This window comes from Apodemus sylvaticus, chromosome 7, assembly GCF_947179515.1.
Source record: "Apodemus sylvaticus chromosome 7, mApoSyl1.1, whole genome shotgun sequence".
Lineage (NCBI taxonomy): Eukaryota > Metazoa > Chordata > Mammalia > Rodentia > Muridae > Apodemus > Apodemus sylvaticus.
This window is the reverse complement of record NC_067478.1, coordinates 73,929,936-73,949,743: the sequence shown is the minus strand read 5'-3', so window position 1 is coordinate 73,949,743 and position 19,808 is coordinate 73,929,936. Positions and strand designations below refer to the sequence as shown.

General features: G+C 39.8%; 1 protein-coding gene across 3 annotated transcripts in view; it reads left to right on the top strand.

Annotated features, from left to right (window-relative positions):
• Ube2q2 (ubiquitin conjugating enzyme E2 Q2) overlaps positions 1 to 18,799 on the top strand; it is a 55,512-nt gene extending 36,713 nt beyond the window's left edge. For 2 of the 3 annotated variants that reach the window (XM_052188303.1, XM_052188301.1), the window contains 6 exons: positions 208 to 298; positions 4,479 to 4,537; positions 7,584 to 7,632; positions 8,015 to 8,110; positions 14,821 to 14,887; positions 17,231 to 18,799. In XM_052188303.1, the coding sequence (XP_052044263.1) occupies positions 208 to 298; positions 4,479 to 4,537; positions 7,584 to 7,632; positions 8,015 to 8,110; positions 14,821 to 14,887; positions 17,231 to 17,262 (394 nt within the window). In that variant the 3' untranslated portion in view covers positions 17,263 to 18,799. Of the gene's footprint in view, positions 1 to 207; positions 299 to 4,478; positions 4,538 to 7,583; positions 7,633 to 8,014; positions 8,111 to 14,820; positions 14,888 to 17,230 lie in introns of those variants that run through there. The other variant, XR_007978826.1, reaches the window with a different exon arrangement.
• Positions 18,800 to 19,808: the final 1,009 nt, after the last annotated feature.

Genomic DNA, 19,808 nt, shown 5'->3' with positions numbered 1-19,808 from the left:
CATTAATTTCAGATTCCCTTTGTTCTCAAGGAGCTAGAGCCCATAGTAATTCATTCATTTTTTTCTGGGACTGTGGAGCGTTTTAGAGCTTCTGTTTAGAACTTACCTTGGAGGCTCTGTGGTCCTTTTCGGACTGTTTCAATTGGAGCTTAGTAAGAAAGGTTTCTCTAATCTTGTTTGAACTGGCTTTTGTTTTGTTATTCTTAGGGTTGACTCTGATAGTCCTTTGCACAGTGATCTTCAGATCTTAAAAGAAAAAGAAGGCATAGAATATATTTTGCTTAACTTCTCTTTTAAGGTAAGAACATTGTAATGGGAGTTCATGTTCTTAATGGGAGTGTGTAAGCGACTCAGCTGCCTTGGAGAACAGTTTCGTATGATTTCAGCTCAGGATTTTTTTCCCTTTCTTTTGAGACAGGGTCTCACTGTGTAGCCTGGAACTCGCTCTCTATCCTAGAGTAGCCTCAGAGTCACAGTGGTCTGCTTGCTTGCCTCTTGTTCCGAGCGCTGGAAGTGAACGTTGATACTGAGTTTGGCTAGTTAAGGAATGGTTGAGGTGAATGCTTACACACCAGGAAACACACAAGAATGTGTAGAGCATCATTGTTGTCATAACCGCAATCAAAACAATCCAGTCAGAGGAAATTGGAGCATGTGGCATCCATAGAACTATTGACAAGATAGGTCAGTCTTTTATATAGTATATATAAGGAGAAGAAATTAGACTCCTAGCCATTTTGTGTAGTTTCATTTATATAGAATTCAAAAACTAAAATTAGTTTTGTATAGGCATGCATTGGCAGTGCAGGCAAGGGAAATCTGGTCTTGTAAATGAAACATTCTTAGGCATTTTAATGGTCTTTAGCCACAAAACATATTTCTCTTATGCTAAAATTCCATGGGGCTGGGGACCCTGGTAAAACTAGAGAAAACATTTCTAGGAAGACTTTTCAGGTATGCAATAGTGAGGAAAGAAAGCTCAAAAACACTGGAGTCGGGGCTCATACCTTGGCAGCAGAACTAGAGAGCAGAGGTGTGATCACCATAAAGAATTGCTGAGTAGACAGAGACATCTGTGGGCTTCCTGCTTATAATAATTTCTAAAGGTTTCTCTATATATTAATGTTCCTTTCAGAATTACTTAGTAATTTTGAAGATTTTAAAAATAACGGTTAAAAAAGAATAGTAATGGGCTCTAGATAAAATGTTAAAGATTTAATTATAATATGGTAAAATCTAATGACTGAAAATCTCAACTAGATTGAGGTTTTGAGGATTTCTGTTGAAGTGATTCAGGGTTGCTGCTGTCAGTTGAAGAGGAAGGTTAGTTAATGCAGCAGTTGTTTTGCACTTACAGTGTTTGTCCACAGTAGTTTATCAAAGTGAGTTTGAATGTCCTCATGCTGTTTAAGGGTTTGAATTTGCAGTCCTCTCTGGGAAAAAGGGACTTTGTTCTGGGGCAAAGGGGCTTTTCAAGAACATACTGAAAAGCCTTACAGTCTCTGGGATGTGCTCTTTGTGCTGCAAAGCAGCCATAGGAGGTTTTTATTGGGGGCATAGTTGGACTGTTCAGCGGCTTGTTTTGTCTTGAACAGTTAGCTCCCTTTCCTTAGCATTGGTTGGTAGTATATAGTTGATCTTTGGCAGACTAGTTGGAGGCTTTTACTTAATCTTAGAAATGATGCAGAGCCTGTCTAGGGCGTGCTACAGGTGTTACAGGTGACACCGGTGGATTTAAGATATTTTGAAGGAAGAAAACATAGATATTAAAGAATATTTTCTTTATTCGTAGAGTTTGTATAAAGCTTTATTAGTTGAATCCTAGAGCACAGTTTATGGAGAAGCCTCTGGGCTCTGAAGAACTACTGCTTCTGCGATTCCTGAAACTGAAGGTAGTTTCCAGTCAGTCAAAAGAGGTTTTATAGTTACTCATTTGGGATCATATATTTAAAGAAAGATCTATTCTAATAACAGTTTTGCTCTTCCAAGCTTTATATCCATGCTTTTATTATACTGTTAAATTATAGATAGATTTAAAAGTAGATGAAACTGTCACTGAGGTGGCATCTTGTGTGGACAAGTGTCTTCATTTTCTAATTTGCAGTAGAAATGTAGCACTAGACACACCTGTTCTTCGCCAGGAGGGTTGGAGAGTGTGTTAGTCATTTTCCACTTGTGTTCTTGGAAGTAATTGGATGAGATGTGTTCATTCCTATCTTGCCTCAAAATGAGTTTTTTTAAAAAAGCATTGCTTCATGTTTGAACATAAAAATTGGACATAATTCTTGTTAGACTTCCTTGGCCTGCCTTCCAGCAGGAAGCCATTTCCCTATCCAGCTGCTGTAGGAAGTTGGAGGCAGCTTTCCTGACCTGGTCATCAGGGAACTAGGGTCTAACACTCTTGGCTACCATAGCTTCTGTCTGTATGCTCTCAGATGACTCTCACCTTTTTAGGACTGGAGGGGGGCAGGGTCTCTGACTAACATGGAGTTCTCCAGTGCGCCTAGACTGGCTGGCCAGTGAGCTCAAGAGCTCCTCCAGCCCATGTGTCTTCAGTGCTGGGACGCAGGCATGTGCCAGCATGCTCAACTGTCCTCTGGTTCTGAGGCTGGAGCTCCGGTCCTTGTGCTTGCACAACCGTCCCCTCAGGACAACTCTGACTTTCTAAAGCAGTGTATCCATTGTATTGAATGTTCCTAGTGTTGCTTACCATATTATAGGTGATTTTCTACTTGTCTTTTTGTGTTGTATCTCCCTTCCCCTGCCCCATTCCCCATTGGATTTTCTTAGGATTCTCTTTTCCCATCTTTTAACTTATTAGTTATTTGTTCTCTTACTGATGCTATAAATATCCTTGAATTGTCAAAGTCTAGTATTCGTTTTTTGCCTTTGTAATCTCATAGCCTTTGAGCAGTACTTCTCAAAGTACCTAATACTGCAACCCTTTAATACAGTTCATGTTGTGGTGACCCCCAACAGTAAAATTTTTGTTGTTACTTCATAATTAATTTTGCTAAATTATGAAACGTAATGTAAACATCTGATATGCACGGTATCTGTTACGTGAGGTAGGTTGAGAGCCACTGCTGTAGAATGTTTGAGTTCACGTTCTCAATACATGCATTTACACATTCTTTGCTTGGATTCTAAGACCAGTCAAATTTGGAATTTTCATGCTCTTTATTCTCTCATTATCTTTATTTCTGCCTAGAAAACATTGTTAAGTATTTCTTTTTAGTATGGCTTTGCAGATGGGAAAATGCATCTGTTCTATTTCCTTATCTTTGAGACAATGTCTTGTTATGAATCACAGACTGCTCTCAGAGTTGTTACCCTCTTGTCCTGCCTCCTGATTGCTGAGGCTGTAGGTATGTGCTGCTTTGCCTGGCTTTAATTGCATTTTTGAGAAATATAGATTTTTAGGTTGGCAAGTTGTCAACTCCTTTCAGCCCCTTGAAGATACTTTTCTTATCATTGAAGATTCTAGTCTTTCCTGAAAGTGCTTACAGTGGCCAGGCATGAGAAGACTTTGAAAAGTTCTCATCCATTTTTCTTGCCCTCTTCTCTCTTCTAAGACTCAAACGTGTGATAAACATTGTGTCGTTATTTTCTGCATTTTCCACCTCTTGTACCTTTGTGGGTCTTTCCTAAATTCATTCTGGATGTTTGTTATCTATCTTCCTATTTACTGAATCTCTGTTGTGCAGTTTGTTGACATAGTCTCAGTCGCCCCTGGGGTTGTTAGTTCTGTTGCTGTGGCTCCAGATTCCAGAATCTTTATGGGTTCAGTTGTAATGATATACAGTTCTGCTGTGGTTTGGTTTCATTTTCCCTTCCTTCCAGATGTTCAGCAGTTACTGTAACATGTGCCTGCTGACTCTGTCTCATTGTGTTGCCCTATTGGGCTTATGTCTAAGTGAAAGACTGCAGAGGAGAGTTGAAATATTGTGTTCTTCCCCAGAAGGGATTAACATTTGCCCTGCCAGGGCCACAGACTGGGGACGCCTACACAGTCAGTGATGGAGATTTCTGAGAGCCATTCTTGACTCCCTGGGAGGGTAGTTGGCCATTGGTCCCTCAGGGCCCATCCTGACATGCAGAAGGTCCCCAGGCCTCTCTTTGGTGTGCTGTAGCTCCAGCTTTTGCCTCCCTGGCTGCAAGTCTTCATTCTGCTGTTTGCTTGAGCTCTTGCGTTCCTCTTCTGTGGGGGAGGAAAAGGCCTCTCCCAGGCCTGAGCACCCCATGCTGTTCCGTGTATGTGACTGAGAGCAGCTCTGCTCTGTTCTGCCCTCACCCGACTCTCTTATTTGATGGCTTTGTTGTTGTTACTTGTTTCTCTTCTGTCCTTTGGTACTACTTTCACTTCCATGAACAGGATAAGAGGATACATTTCTTTATTGATTATTTGAAAAACCTTCTAAATAATGCAAAGTTAAAAGTGATATTCTTAAAATTGATTAAACTTACTCTTTTTTTAGGATAATTTTCCATTTGATCCTCCGTTTGTCCGAGTGGTGTTACCTGTTCTCTCAGGAGGGTAAGTTTACCTATTTACTTTTGTGAGATAGTATGTGTCAGAGTCCTTTGCAGAACTGGCTGGAGCCTGGGAGGTCAGGAGTGCTGGACTGGACATGGGATTCTGTGTCAGGTAGTTTGAAGGGACTTGAGAACTTAAAGTTCTAAGACGTTCTCAAATGAAACTGATAGCACTTGCTTGGGGTCCACATTCAGAACCACAGGTACAAATTACTTATAAGCAGACATCTTAATGGAGTTTATATATAAGTATTGAACTCTTTAGAAATGGGTTTTAGCTGAGTGTGCCTGCCTGTATTCTCAATCTGTCAGAAACTGATGCAGGATTGTGAGTTCCAGGCCAGCCTTGGCTATGCAGTAGGTCTGAGCCTGCCAGAGAAATCCATCCAACTCTATATCTGGATATTATTAATATTATTATATTATATTATATAATATAATAATATTATTAATATCTATCAAGATCCTGTCTTTAAAAAATGTTTTTCATTCGGGCGGTGGTGGCGCACGCCTTTGATCCCAGCACTTGGGAGGCAGAGGCAGGCGGATTTCTGAGTTTGAGGCCAGCCTGGTCTACAGAGTGAGTTCCAGGACAGCCAGGGCTACACAGAGAAACCCGTCTCGAAAAAAACAAACAAAAAAAAGTTTTTCAAATATAAACCATGCTTGAGGATTTCAGGGAAGTTACAGTTACTGTGGTTCTCACAGGCCTGTGATGCTGAGTGCGGTCACAGTGATAACCAGGTAACCTGAGGCGTCTGTGGAGCTGATCTTGGCATAAATAGTTTAATACAATTGACTGATGATTGTCATACAGCCGTACTGAATTTTGTCCTGCTTCTTTTTGTGGTTAGGAAGCTATGGGAGGCATGGAAACGGTGAAGCTGATTATGAATGTTATGCAGTCCCCCATATGGGCGTCATTAAACTACTTGTAGGAAGCAGGGGAGATGGCTCGGTTGCTTAGAGTAGTTGTTTCTAGTAGTTGCAAAGGACCCAGCGTCAGTTTTTAGCACCCATGTGAAGTGACTTACAGCTGCTACCTGGTACTTAAGCTCCAAGGGATTTAATACGCTCTTCTGGCCTCTGCAGGCACACACATGAATAAAAATAAAATAAATCTTGAGAAACAGGTCTTTGAGAGTTTTCAAATCCTTAGCTAATTCTACTTTGTGAGATGATTTTTATTGTAATAATAAAATCTAAAAACATTGCCCATGAGCTGACTTTTTTTTTTTTTTTTTTGGTTTTTCGAGACAGGGTTTCTCTGTGGAGTCCTAGCTGTCCTGGAACTCACTCTGTAGACCAGGCTGGCCTTGAACTCAGAAATCCACCTGCCTTACAGGTGTGCGCCACCACGCTTGGCAAGCTGATAATTTCTAAAGATGGACTTTAGATCTTCCCAGAAATAATCTCTTGTTGTATACAGATGCATAAAAACAAATATAATTTTTTGTTTTTGAGATCACATCCTGGTAAGATTTCTCAATATAGTCAGAATATGTGTAACCTGATGTTGGGATGCAGAATACGGCACAATAGCCATTGCGTCTGCAAAACTTCAGCATAACAAACCCATGTTTATGATGTGGTGAGCCATTTAGGTGTCTACAATACAGTCAGGGCGTACGTCATTAAAAGGTGACTTAGATGGTACCTGCAGCCTGCTCCTTTGCTACATCTTCTAGAAAGCTCTGTGGTATATTAGGCATTATGAACATCAGGTTCAATGATACTTATTCCAAAGGGACTTGTTACCTTAAAACATTCCCCGCATGCCTCTGGATTAGGCAGTGAAGGTAGTTTTTTTTTTTTTTTTTACCATTAAACCCATGGCTGTTTTTGGAAGGGGAATATTAGGTAACCTAGCCAAATATTTACATATACAAAATAAACATAGGGTGGAAATATAGTGAATTTTAAAGTTTTGTATCTCTTGCTCAGAACTCCAGCTCTTTCCTAGCCCAGTATAGCAACATTAACTTTTTTTTACAGTTTAGTGTTGCTATAACATTGTAAATTCTATAACAAGTCTTTTTTTCCCTCCTTCCTCTGGTAAGCATATTTAACTATGAATATTATATTCATTATGTCATTAACTGGTATATAGGAAAAAGGAAATAACAATTTTAAAAAATGTTCTAGGAATAGAAGAGATGGCTCAGTTGGTAAAATGCTTGCTGAGAAATTAGGACCTGAGTTGAGATCACTAGGCCCCACATACAGTGTGGGCATGATGGTGTAGTCCTGTAACCTGAGCACTGGGAAGGTAGGGAAAGGAGAATCCTTGAAGCTGGCTGGCTAGCCAGGCTAGCCAAATTGCGCGCGCACACACACACACACTCACACTCCTCATATACAAAAGAGAGGAAAAGTACCTACAGAGATGGGTCCGACCTAAAGACTATAGCTGAGATCCCATTGTCACAGGATTAAGTGACAGAAGACCTGATGGGAAGAGGAGTGAGGTAGGAAAGCTTAATGAAGGAAAACCCAGTGCCTTCTTTCCTAGTGCAGTTACTAAAAGAAGAAAAACTACTGGCTGATCTAAAACAACAGTCTCAGAATCAGAAGACAGCTTAAATTTTATATGAATCTATAGAAATAGAGACACATTAAGGGCTAAGTGGGTCTACTGTGCCGTCTCAACAGAACACTGAAGGTTCAGACTGTACAGCTGTCTGGAGACTGTCTGCTAACTCTGTCAGCAGAGTTGTTAGCATTGCAACAGGGTGCAGAGAAAGCTCCAGAGACTGAAGAAGAACTTAAGTGTCCACTAAGAAAACAGATTCTTTTGTTCCTGTTCTCTGGGATGTTAAAGGCCAAGTTTTTAGTTTTTGACATCAGAAAAGTTTATTAGTATTATGTTCAACTTGTTTGACAAGTTGATTATATTAATGACTGTAAACATTTGAAATTGGCTTCAGTCTTAGTGTCTTTAACAAGTTTTTATTTTTGTGTGCTGTCTTCTAATTTCATGTGAGTGCTATCTTAGCGATGATTCAGAAGTTGAGGAGGGTTTGTACGCTTGCTTCCCCTCTCTGCAGGTATGTGCTGGGTGGAGGAGCGCTGTGTATGGAGCTTCTCACGAAACAGGTAACTCGTGGGTAGTTCTCAGCCCTGGTGCACTGTTTCCCTCTCTGTACAAGCTGGAGTCTAAGAGGAAAGGTCTGAAATGTAGCAGCACCTACTTTCATAAACAAGTTTCAGGTAAATTGGTAAGCTTTTGTACTTGGAGCCTGTTCCATGCTGGACCAGCCATTGAGAGTGATGTTAATTTGAAATGATAATCATTCAGTGACATCTAGAACACGAGATTGTGAGAGTCTAGAAGTGGCCCAATGTTTTTCCTGTCACTACAGATTTGTTAGCACTGATTGGCTGTTGTTGAGGTCCTCCTCTGTGCTATTTTATTAGGTTTTTCTGAATGGGAATTGTGAAGACTGCTGCATTTAGATGCACCTTATTCTTCCCACAGGGCTGGAGCAGTGCCTACTCAATAGAATCTGTCATCATGCAGATCAATGCCACCTTAGTGAAAGGCAAAGCCCGGGTGCAGTTTGGAGCAAATAAGGTACGTGACAGAGAGCTCCACAAACATGCTGGAGCGCTCAGGCTAGCAGGCCTTACATTTGAGGCATCTTCCTGTCTTGATTCTATTTTAAAAATTTATTTTTATGTCTCTTGAGTGTTTTGCTTATATGTATGTGTGTGCTCCATATGTGTGTCTGGTGCCCTCTGAGGTGAGAAGAAGGAAGACATTGGATGAACTATAGTTATGGACAGTTCTGAGTCACCGTGTGGGTAATTTGAATTGAACTCAGGTCCTCTTCAAGAAAAAGCACTCTTAACCGAGAAGCCTTCTCTCCGGCCCCCTAACCCCTGTTCTTTTTGAGACCATTCATTTCAATTTTTTATTTGGTTTTCTTGATTTAGAAAAATGTAGGTAGGAAACATAGATGTAGGAGAAGATAGTCATTATAGCTCCTTAGCCGCACTGTCTTTCATAGTCACAGACATGTTTAGAGTTTCAGCTTCTTATTGCTAAATATAGCACACTAAGTAAAAAGCCTGGGTGGACTTTGAGGTTTCTCCAAACTGGGACCATGTTAGCATCATTAACTTTCAGCCAGTGTGTATATGCTGGACTCTGTTCTAATCTACATCATTAACCTTTTCAACCCTTTCATAACCTACGGGAAATGTTCTGTTGTCTTCACTTTATAGATAAAGGAAACTGAGGCACATGGGGTCAAGGGTTTCAGTCAGGCAGGCATAGTCTGTACACTTATTCACTGAGTTGTGTGCTGAGTTTACTGGAATGGTCCTTCTAGGTGGGATTGTAGTTATTCATAGGTATTTATGATGTTTGTTTTGAAAAAAATTGGGATGGAAATCAACCTGATCTGATTTTTGCATAGTGAATGTTTCCCCTAAAGTTCTTTGTAAATTTGCATTGTTTATTCAGGTAGTAAGATTTATATTTATACTGTACTTCAGATCATTCAGAACATTTTAAAATGTTAATCCACAGAAAAAGAAAAATTTAAAAGATCATTTAAAAATCATTATTTGGGATGATAGTGTCGCTGTTTGTTTATATAGAACAAAAATGCCATTTGTTTAAAATCTAGAAGTTAGGCAGCTTGCCAATGTTCAATAATTCATATCAAACCAGCATTTATTTATTTAATTTTGTTCATTTGCTTGTTTTTGAAGAAAGGGTTTCTTTGTGTAGACCAGGCTGGCTTATAACTCACAGAGATCCACCTGCCTCTATTTACTGAGTGCTGGGATTAAAGGCATGTGCCATCACCAATGGGGCAGGCCAACATATCTTAACAGTATATGTGAATCTATGTTTTTATCTTAATGTGTCAATAATGGTTATATAGTATAATCAAAACCTTTTTTAATGATAAAATAAATATTTGCAAAGATCCTTAAGTAAATAATATCATAAAACCCTGAAAAGGTAATTTGTAATTTTTGAGTACCTAGAAATAAGTCCCTGACATGTTCTTTAACGCTTTCTTCCTGGCATCTGTATATAGAGGATTTGATGTTAAATTTTACATGTTTTTCATTTTAAAAGGAAGAGCATAGAACAGTGATTTTTTTTTTTCTTTCTTTCTTTTTGGGTAATTGAAATTTACCTGTATGCTGTGCGGATTTTCTTCTTCTGAGAGCTGTGTATCAAATACAGTAGGGCAGGGAAATTTAAATTCTCTATAGTTTTGAAATTCTAGAACCACCTTTGTCCCATTTCAGTTGCTTTAAACCTGCATATTTTTTTAAGATGTATAGTTTTCTTGGCAAGTAAGAAAAAGCATTATACTTAAGATACTAAGTCAGGCTGCTGAGTACTTTTGTATATTGAAGACATTCATACATTGCTTAAATGTGGAGATCTTTTTGCAATTTTGTTATGTAAACTATAGCACATACTTATTAAGATGGCTGTGGAGACAAAGCTTATAGAATCTTTGAGACTGTCATCCTGTGTGCTTTCATGGTTGACAGAAGTGACTTTATGTGGTTAGTACAGTAGAAGGTGAATTCAGTGAGATTTTAGGGTAAAACCTCACTCTTTTTTTTTTTAATTAAAAAGTATTGTCAACTGAGAAAGTGGAAACTTGTACAGTATAGCAGAATTCCTGAATTCTGAACTCTGCAGGAAATAGTCTAATCATTAACTTCAAAAAAAAAACAAACAAAAGTCTGAGATGGTGATTCATAGTTCTAGCAGTTGGGATGTTGTCTCAGGCTAGCCTGGGCTGTGTGGTGAGACTCCCTTCCCCCCCCCCCACCTAAAACAAACAAACAAACAAAAAAAAAAAAAAACCTAAGACCTAAACAATCAAAAGAAGAAAGCTGGATTTGGTACCAAGCCAGAGAGAGGACCTGAGCTCGATCCCAGTGGGAGAAGCAGTTCCCAGGTTATCCTGATCCCAGTGGGAGAAGCAGTTCCCAGGTTATCCTGATCCCAGTGGGAGAAGCAGTTCCCAGGCTATCCTGATCCCAGTGGGAGAAGCAGTTCCCAGGCTATCCCAACCTTCACCTTCATATTATGACACATGTCGCTTGCCTTGTCCCCCACATACACACATAAAATAAATAGAACAACTAAGGAGCATAGAGGGCTGAGTAGATGACTCAGCTTTTAAGAACAACTGCTGCTCTTACGGAGAATCTGTGGCAGCCAGCTCTCACTTGAGCGGGATCTGAGGCCTCTGGGCATTTGCACCCACGTGTACATACTCAACATAAAGACACATATGCACATAATTAAAAATAATAAAAGTCAATCTTTAAAGGGCCAGCAAGTTGATTCATGGGATAGAACTACTGCCATGCAGGCCTGATGAACCAAGTTGAGTTATAGTAGAAGGAGAGACAGTCAAATGCTAATAGCCATTGTTACTGTTAGGGGTTTTTTAAATACCAATAGGATTAAGTTAAAAATGAGATTAGTATTTTGTGCTCTTTAATTTTTTTGTCATATATTTAAATACGTGATCTCAGGCAAAAAGCCAAGATGTGATATTTTAATTATATTGTCAGTTGTTGGTTTGAAGTAATTAAGAGTGCTCACCTTTTGAAAAGCTGAATTAACTGGTACACATGCTGGAAATCTGAGTTCTTCTCAGTAGACATGATTGAGACCAGGTTGGGTTAATGGGACAAGAACTTGGTAGCTCTTTATAGGCAAGATGTGGAGAGATGGACTTCAGTCTTGCCATCAGCTCATCAGCTCCCTGACAGTGTTTAACCAAAAGGAGTGAGAACAAGCCATGGAGTTAGAAGGACGCAGGCCAGGCTGTTTCCTGTTCAATTACTAGGAAATGAAGTCTGTAGCATTAACTTGAGGCTGTACAAGTAATGAATTCTTTCCAAGTATGGGCCTGTTCGTAGAAAGGTAGTTCCTAGCACTTGGAGAGCAAAGGCAGCAAAATTGCAAATTTGAGGCCATCTGGGCTACAGTGTGAGTCTAGATTCAACTGGGCTGTATAAGGAGACCCTATCTTCAAAACTGTAAACTAAACACAGCAAGTGAATATGCTAAGAAGGCATGTTACAGAGGGAACATCAGTCAATGATAGTGAAATCCTAGAACACACAGCCTTGGGGCAATGCTAGCCCTGCTTCTGCACAACATAGGACCCTTCTGTTGCTGCCACTTATTGCAGAGCCCTTCGTAATGGTCACAAGCCTGGGAGTGAATTTTTCATCTTTTCCAGTGCTAGGGAGTGACTAAGCCCTGGCCCGTATCCATAAGTGATTTGTGGTGCCAAATATAGGAGCTTGATTCTCCACAGGAACTGTTCTGATCCCATGTGAGCTGCTCTCTGCTCTCAGCTCTCACCGAAGCAGACTCATCCTCTAGAGGAAAGTATTTCTAATTGAAGCTTGTAGGCTTCCCAAAGATTAAAATCAAAGAAATGGGGAATTCAGTTAAAGATCACAATTTGGCCACCCAGGACAGAATTGACAGAAATGTGAATGTTACATACATGTCCCCATGGTTCTTGAAATATCAGATCACGAGATAGGGGTAAGGGCTGGGGTTGTGCTGAGTGGTAGAGTACCTTACTTAGCATGTGTTCAGTCCCCAACACCTCAGAACCCAAGCAGCACAATAGAAACTGCAGTTATTTGAAATACAATAAAATAGTTGTATTATAAAATGTCAAAGGAAGAAAATAGCTAGGTAAATAGTCATGTTTATAACTCCAGCACTTAGAGAAGATGGAGGCAGTAGGATCAGAAGTTCAAGGCAAAGCCAGAGTGGTCTAAATGAAAGCCTATCTCAAAAAGCCAAAGAAAAGAAAACATTTAAAACTGGAACAATGAAACTGATCAATTAATAAGACCAGGAATGAAGTTGAGAGATCTGAAGAATCTTAACAGAACATACAGAACAGCTTAAAACTGAAGAGAGAATCCTTCATAAAACTACAGGGAAAACCAGATCAGTATACCAACAAGGACGGGCTGCATAAGCTGTCTGCTGGCCAAACCAGCTGATCTCTGCTCGTGTGAGATGTCCTGTGTCTTTCCCAGACACACATAAGAAACTGAAAGTTCACAGCAGACTACTTTATAAAGCAAGACAGACAATATAGAAGCAGGGCTACCTTCCAAAACTATACAATTCAATGTAAATAAGTTAGAAGATAATAATGAAGATTAATTAGATTACATATAGACTTGGAAAGTTAAATGCATTTCTAAGTTATAGTAAAAAGAACATGTAAACTTAAAAATAATTTTGAACTGTAATGCCAATAGTAAAACTCTTGGGGGGAAAAAGTTGAGTGTGGACAACACATAATGCTAAAAAACAAAGAGGAAGACAGGTGCTCTCTGATCCTAGTTAAACACGCTTACAGGAAGTCAGTGTGCCAGAAACAGACAATGCCTGTGGAAATTCAGACTGGAGCAGCCCGCTGGCCAAATAGGAATATGAAAACAAAATTCTGCAGTATCTGAGATCGCAACAATGTCATCAGAAACTAAAGGGGCTCACGACAGCAGGGATAGCAGGAAAGGACACATGACACCTGGGATGGGAAAGAGAAGAGGCCGGAGGCCATGTAGGTGACAGGGTAGGGAAGGTGAGGGAGAGGGGAGTCTACTAATGCACACCTTGTGCAGAGATGCTGAGAGCTAGTTCATTGTATGCTGACGTACAAAGTGAAACCAATAACAAATCCAGCTCATTGTTAGAGAGGAGTCAAAAGGGAGAAATCAGCAAAGGAGTGTGGATAAGTCTGCAGTCCTCACCTGGAGGTCATCAGCTGTGGCGTCTGTCCACAGTGATGGGCCCCATGTAGGAGAGTGGGCGCAGTGTCTCCTTCGTCTGAGAGGATGTCATGTCTATGTTGTTAGGTTTAGTCTATTTCTCTTTTATTTATTTTGCGAGTAAATAAATGTATGTTGATGTTTTGCCTGCATTTCTTGTTTGTCTGTGTACTGCATATGTGTTTACTGCCTGGAGAGGCCAGGAGATGGCATCAGATTCATGAAACTGGAGTTGTTACCCACTGGGTGGGTGCTAAGAATTGAACCTCAGTGCTCTAAGGGAGCAGCTAGTATTTTTTAACCACAGAACCATCTCTCCAGCCCATGAAATTATTTTAAAATTATCTTTTATATTGATTATAATGATATATAATGATTACTTTTTTGTCTTAGATACCTTATGGCAGGGCTTTAAAAGATTACTCTGTGGAAAATAGGGTCTGTTTATAACTGGTCTGTTTACAGAAATAAAAATAATGACTCACAAATGCATAGAGCTGGTCCACCTGTACTGAGTAGCAGACCAGCAGTTGAACCCTGAGGAGAATGTGGCTTACAGAGTTGGAGGTTCTCACAAATGGATGGCCTTGCCGCCTCTGTCGAGCTCCTGAGCTGGGGCGCAGCGTGGCAAAGGCTTATCCTTTGATGCAGAAGCATCATTCCAGGTCGGTTTCGCCCGTTCTTAGCCAGTATATACTTGGTCTTTAGAAAACAGGCTGCACATGAATGTCCTTGCAAAAGTTTCCAAAGAAGTGTATGAGAAACTAGTAAATGTAGCTCAGTGTAGGGGAAGTAGGGACAGGAGGGGATTGGTTGCTGGGGGACTGTCTGTACATGTTGTCTCTTCTGTATTATTTTTACAACAGGTTATATGATTGCTGCTATAGATGGGGTAACCTGCTATGGAGAGTGCATCTGGTATTCTTTGAAGTTAAGATGTAGGCCATTTGAACTTTTAAGACAATTCAGTCTGAACTTGGTTTCTTAAAGAACATTCCTTATTTTTACCAAAAGAGGTGTCTTGGTGGCAATCATGGACATTCTTTACATTTAAAATATTTACAAATATCAAAAATTTACAAGTATTTACATGCACGGTGCCTAAAGCTTAGGTGTTTTCTTATCTGAAAACCTTGTCTTGGAGACTGCCGTTCTGGATTAAGTTAGAAGGATGAGTTGGGGTTTTACTCATCCAAATGTGTTTCCTTAGACTTGATCAGACAGTGTGGAAACACAAGAGGACTGTAAACCCTTGTGCTTGACCAGTGCTAGGAAGATTTCATACATCAGCTCGGAAAGTTTGTGGGGGTTAAGTGAAGTACAGTTTTGGTTTTGTTATTCTTATAAAATGATAGCAAATACGTACGTTATCTGAGAAATGAAAATGTCCTTTTAAGCACAGTAGTGCTGCATCCAGAAATTTACTTTGCTTTTCATCGGCCTGCAGTTTTGATTTAATAATGTATATTTCTTTTTCAGAATCAGTATAATCTAGCACGAGCCCAACAGTCCTATAATTCCATCGTACAGATACATGAGAAAAATGGTATGTTTAATTCAATAAGTACTTAGTATTTATTAAGTTATACATAGCATGTTGACGTTTGCCTTGTTCATTTTTGTGTTTTTGTCTTTTTTAAATCAAATACTGTTAATTACAGTGAGGCGAAAACATTTTCTATATTTGTAATCTTGGAACAAATCTTAGCACTGCTTCTATCAAAAGCTGATACCCTGAGTTCCTTGACCTAAGTGCCTTTGAGTTGCTACCAAGAATTTAGGTTAATAGATAAATCCCTTGGCTTACTTGGGATGGACTCTGTAGGTAAAGAAACTGTGCTAGCAGCTTTGTGTAGGTGGTTTCACTGCAGTGGGGCTAGTGTAACAGGAGCACGGCCATCTGCTTCTGAAACATCTCCAGATTCCTACTTAGTTCATTTCCGTCTGTATTAGTTTGGGTTCTCTAGTAGTCAAGTTGACAACCAGGAATAGCCACTACACCGTCTTACCTCAGGGTCAAACCTAAAACCCTAATTCCACTTCTGAGATAGAGCTTTACTGTGTATGTGGGGGGGTGGGGTGTGTGTGTGTGAGGGGGTGTTCTGGTTCTTGATTTTCTTTTCTTTTTTTGTTTCACCTTTTAAGACAAGATCTCACTAAGTTTTCCAGGCTGGCTTTGAGATCACTCCGTAGTCCAGGCAAGACATGAACTTGGAGTCCTTCTGCTGTAGTCTTCCCAGTAGCTAGGATTGTAGGTCTGCGCCACTTGGCCTATTTGCAAGTGCCATTCATGTTACTCCATAGCTCTGTGGCTTTGAACAAGTCCTCAGATTTATTTAGAAGAGAAATTTGTTTCTGTGTGTATGTGTTTGCCATTGCACACACCATGTGGGTGCTGAGAGTCAAACTCAGGTTGTCTGGCTCAGCAGCAAGTGCCTTCACCCACTGAGCCATTTTGCCAACCTCTGTGATCTCTTTCACCCCTAGTTTCCTCATCTGAAGTTGGCAAAGTATCTGTTAGAAAACATGAAGAAAAAGAATAGTGCCTATGCAGAGCACTGTGCAACCAAGTGCCCTGAATAAGAATTCATTGTAGTGGTGGAAGGAAAACACATACTCTCTTGTGTAGACTAGAAGGGTAGGTACCTTAGGATAAGTACTGTAGTAAATGGTCTTAAATGTGGTAGAAATGTGCTAGTCGGGCTGGGAAATTACCATGCATGAGGCCCTAAATTTGCTCCCAGAATGTACATGATTAGTGAGCTGTGGCAGTGGATGCTCTGATCCCAGCTGTGCGGAAGCAGAGGAGGAAAGTGTCTTGGGCTTGTTGGCCGGCCATTCTGGGTCACTGAGCTCCAAGTTGAGAACCATCTCAAAAAAACAAAACAAAACAAAACAAAAAAACCTCTGTGCAACACTTACACACTTACGTAGGCATATTAGTTTGTAAGTTTGGAATTGTGTCTTGCATTCTATTTTAATGACAAAGCCAACTGGTCACTTTTCCCCGTGATTCTTTTTAGTAATAGTATTCAAAACCAAATATTGAAACTTCAAAGGAAGGTCTTAAGACATGAGGTGGAGCCCAGGTGCAGGAGTCATTTCTAGTAAGTGCATCAGATGAGTGCGTTCCAACGCCTGCTTTGTCCCATGCACGACTGAGCGTCCAGGCGCCGTCAATGAGAGCTCGCACTTGTGTGGAGCCTGAGCCAGCAGCCATGTTCCCCCCCCCCTTTCTTTCCCAAAGCAAACCCTACAATTGGTTATAAACCTTACAAGATGTTTATAGAAAATGTATTTGAGAGAGACAGAGCCTCGCATTGATGGAAGAGCAGTGGATTCAGAATTAGAAGAGAGCAGTTCTAATTTTTAAAGTTTTATATCTTTGTACTTGTTTTAAATTGACAAAACTGTGTCCTTATCATGAGTAACTTGTTTAGTCATACCTTATGGGATACTAACTGTGATGAACTGCCTCACATAGCTGGAATTGTAATATGATGAGAGCACTTTCCCTACTAATTTGTTTGCTTGTTTGTTTGTTTTAAATTTTGGTCACCAGAATTTTGTGTGTGGGATACTTTGAGTGCAGTTTGCTATAAAATTCAAAACTGAGATGGAAGGTTAACTTGTAGCTGTTAGTCCATTCTGTCACTGTCAACTAGGAGTACCATTCATACAGAAATGCTGAAAATCCAAGTATGTGTTAGTCATAAACAGTAACCAAATCAGGTATCAGAATGCCAGGTTAATAACTAAACAGCAAGTTTAAGTTTCTACAGTAGGATTAAACAACACAATTATGAGTAGAACTGGACCTGATCTTAGTAATGCCTTATTCTAACTGCTTCAAGACTGATGTAGTTAACCTTTTCCCATTTTATTTCAGGCTGGTACACACCTCCAAAGGAAGATGGCTAACTACATTGACATATGTCTGGACCAATGTTGCTTTAAAGAAAATCGTTCCAACGTACAGACATAAGCTTCTGAGTGCCCGTATAACAGCAGTACCGAAGACATTAGCTAATAGATCATTTAGTGGATAATCTGTCAACTGACATCCAGTTACAGCCTTTTCATTTTGCTCACTTTAGGTATCTCAGACTGAGCAGTGGGGCCTTTACTGTATTTTTCCTGATAAGTACACACAATAGCCACTCCCTCCCACCTCTTTCTTGAGAAGTGAAATCTTTAAGCAGGGAAGTCAGCATCAGTTTACTGCAGCTGTGATTTGACAGTAACTTTCTATATTGAGCCTATGGGGTATGAAGACTTGCAAAATCCTGTTTGTTTAGAGCCAATAAAAATTTAACTGATGGTCAATACTGGTTTAGAAATTTTAGGTCTTCTAAACCATAGCTTTTTCAGGTCTGAAATCATTTTATTGCCAAAATTATGACAGGAAGTCTCTTCATTAAATTGTTACACTTTTTCATGGTTGTGTGAAGGTTTGAAATAATCTGAAAGTATGATCATAATTATATCATGTTAGGGTACAGCAAAGCCAGGCAGCCACTCGTGAGCAGGAATTTCCACTGGGGCAACAGGTCCTGTCGGACAGAACCTGCCTCCTGTTGGTTCAACATTTCTTTCGAGGAAGAGCCTGAAGTTCTAAAGTACGAGGTCATTTTACCTTTCCCTTTATTAGCGGGGTGTTGCAATTGATAATAAACTAAAAAACTTATGGAGTGATTGGCACAAAGACAGACTCTTTGAGCAAAATTATGAAAGGTACCTAAATTGGAAATCCTTAAATTTTTGCTATAGTCATGCGGTGGCTTTTACATCAAAAGACCAGTAGGAATTCAGCCTATGTTAATTCTTTTATAAAATGTGACACAAATCAATGTATTTTACATTTTATTGCCTTACCTGAATCAGTCCTCTTTGGTTGGTAATAGTTTTTTTTTTTTTAAATCCATGTTTGATTTAAATCTAGCTATTTAAGCACTTTTAAAAGAAACCCAGAAGCACATTTTCCTGCACAAACCAGTACAAAGTTCAATGGTATTTCTTATATATTTGATTTGAGATTATTTTTTTTAAACTTTGTAAATCATCTAGGAGACAAGGCACTTGTGCATTTTATATGTGGTTTTAGTTTCTCTTGATTCTGTTGGTTAAGAGGGCAGTAAAGATATCTGGTATTCTTGGTCACTTGGTTACCTTAAATAAATAATTGCCAGTGGCTCAGATGACAAGTAACTAGGCAGAAGTCTTTGACACATTATAAAGTTCCTTATGCCGAAGGCAAAATCTTGACTACATTATTGAATTCTAACTTCCTAATGGCTAGCAGATTGACAGCTACACATTTGGCATGCTTTGGGTTTTATTTTTGTTTTTGTTTTGATTTTTTTTGGATTTTATTTTTCATTGCAGATTTATTTGGCAATGTACAGTAAATTTTGTAAACTTGCATCAAGTTTATGAATAAAGAATCATTTAAAAATCAGTTTGTCAGCTTTCCCTCATATGAGATGCTATGATTCAGGTGTCTTCAGGCTCTGTATTGGACTTCTAATGTAGGCTGTTTAAATAGAAGGTGGGGTGTGGGGAGGTTTCAGAAGTGGAGGTGAAGAGAGAGAATTGGTGTGTACACACATAGTGTATTCAGCTTTTCTTTAACCATTTCCATTACTGCGTTCTTGAAATTCAAATACATTCGGGTTTCTAGTGCTGTTTTACTTAGTGTCTCTAATGTTCTTAGGGTACTAGTAGCACAGTTCCTCTTGTATACCCAGGGCCTTGTACATACCACTATCTGTAGATCTCATCAGAAGGAAAGCTCGAGGATGTTTGGAAAATACTTTTTCTCTCTACTGAAATTCCTGTGCCAGTTTCATGTTTGGTTTTAAGGTTGTCTCCATGTACAGCCACCCTACTTCATTCAGAAACAGTGGTTTTCTCTTTCTTAGCCAAGGAAATGTTCAGAAGCCCTCCTCTTAATCATACTGGCCCTTGATACTCATTCCCTAGTCCTTGTCACGTCTTCCCCTCCCCCACCTAGCCAGTGCCTGGTGAGAATGGAGCCCCAGAGCTCTTTGGAACCATTCGTTCTGGAAGTAGCACTTAGAACTCCTGGAGACCCCAAAGCTGCTAGGGATTTTTATTAACGTGAAGCATTTAAGTTTTCACACATTCTCAGTGTATTGTGGAGTTTTGGAGACTGTATGATGCAGCCATATGTTTGCTATTAAGCCTTAAGGTTTCCAGAGTAAAGTGGCAGTTTGTTATGGACGGCTTGTTTTAATGTGTTTTATGTTATCTTATGTATTTCGGGGTTGAGCCCAGATTGTTTACGGCTTTTGATCCTTCTACCTCCAGCTTGCTAGATTGCAAACAACCACCATCTTGTCCAGCTCAAAATGTTCTAATGGGTTATCACAGTGTAAAGGGTCATGAGGCCAAAACAAGACGCACCAGGTCAGACCAAGTAGCTGGGGCTGTGCCCCTCAATCAGG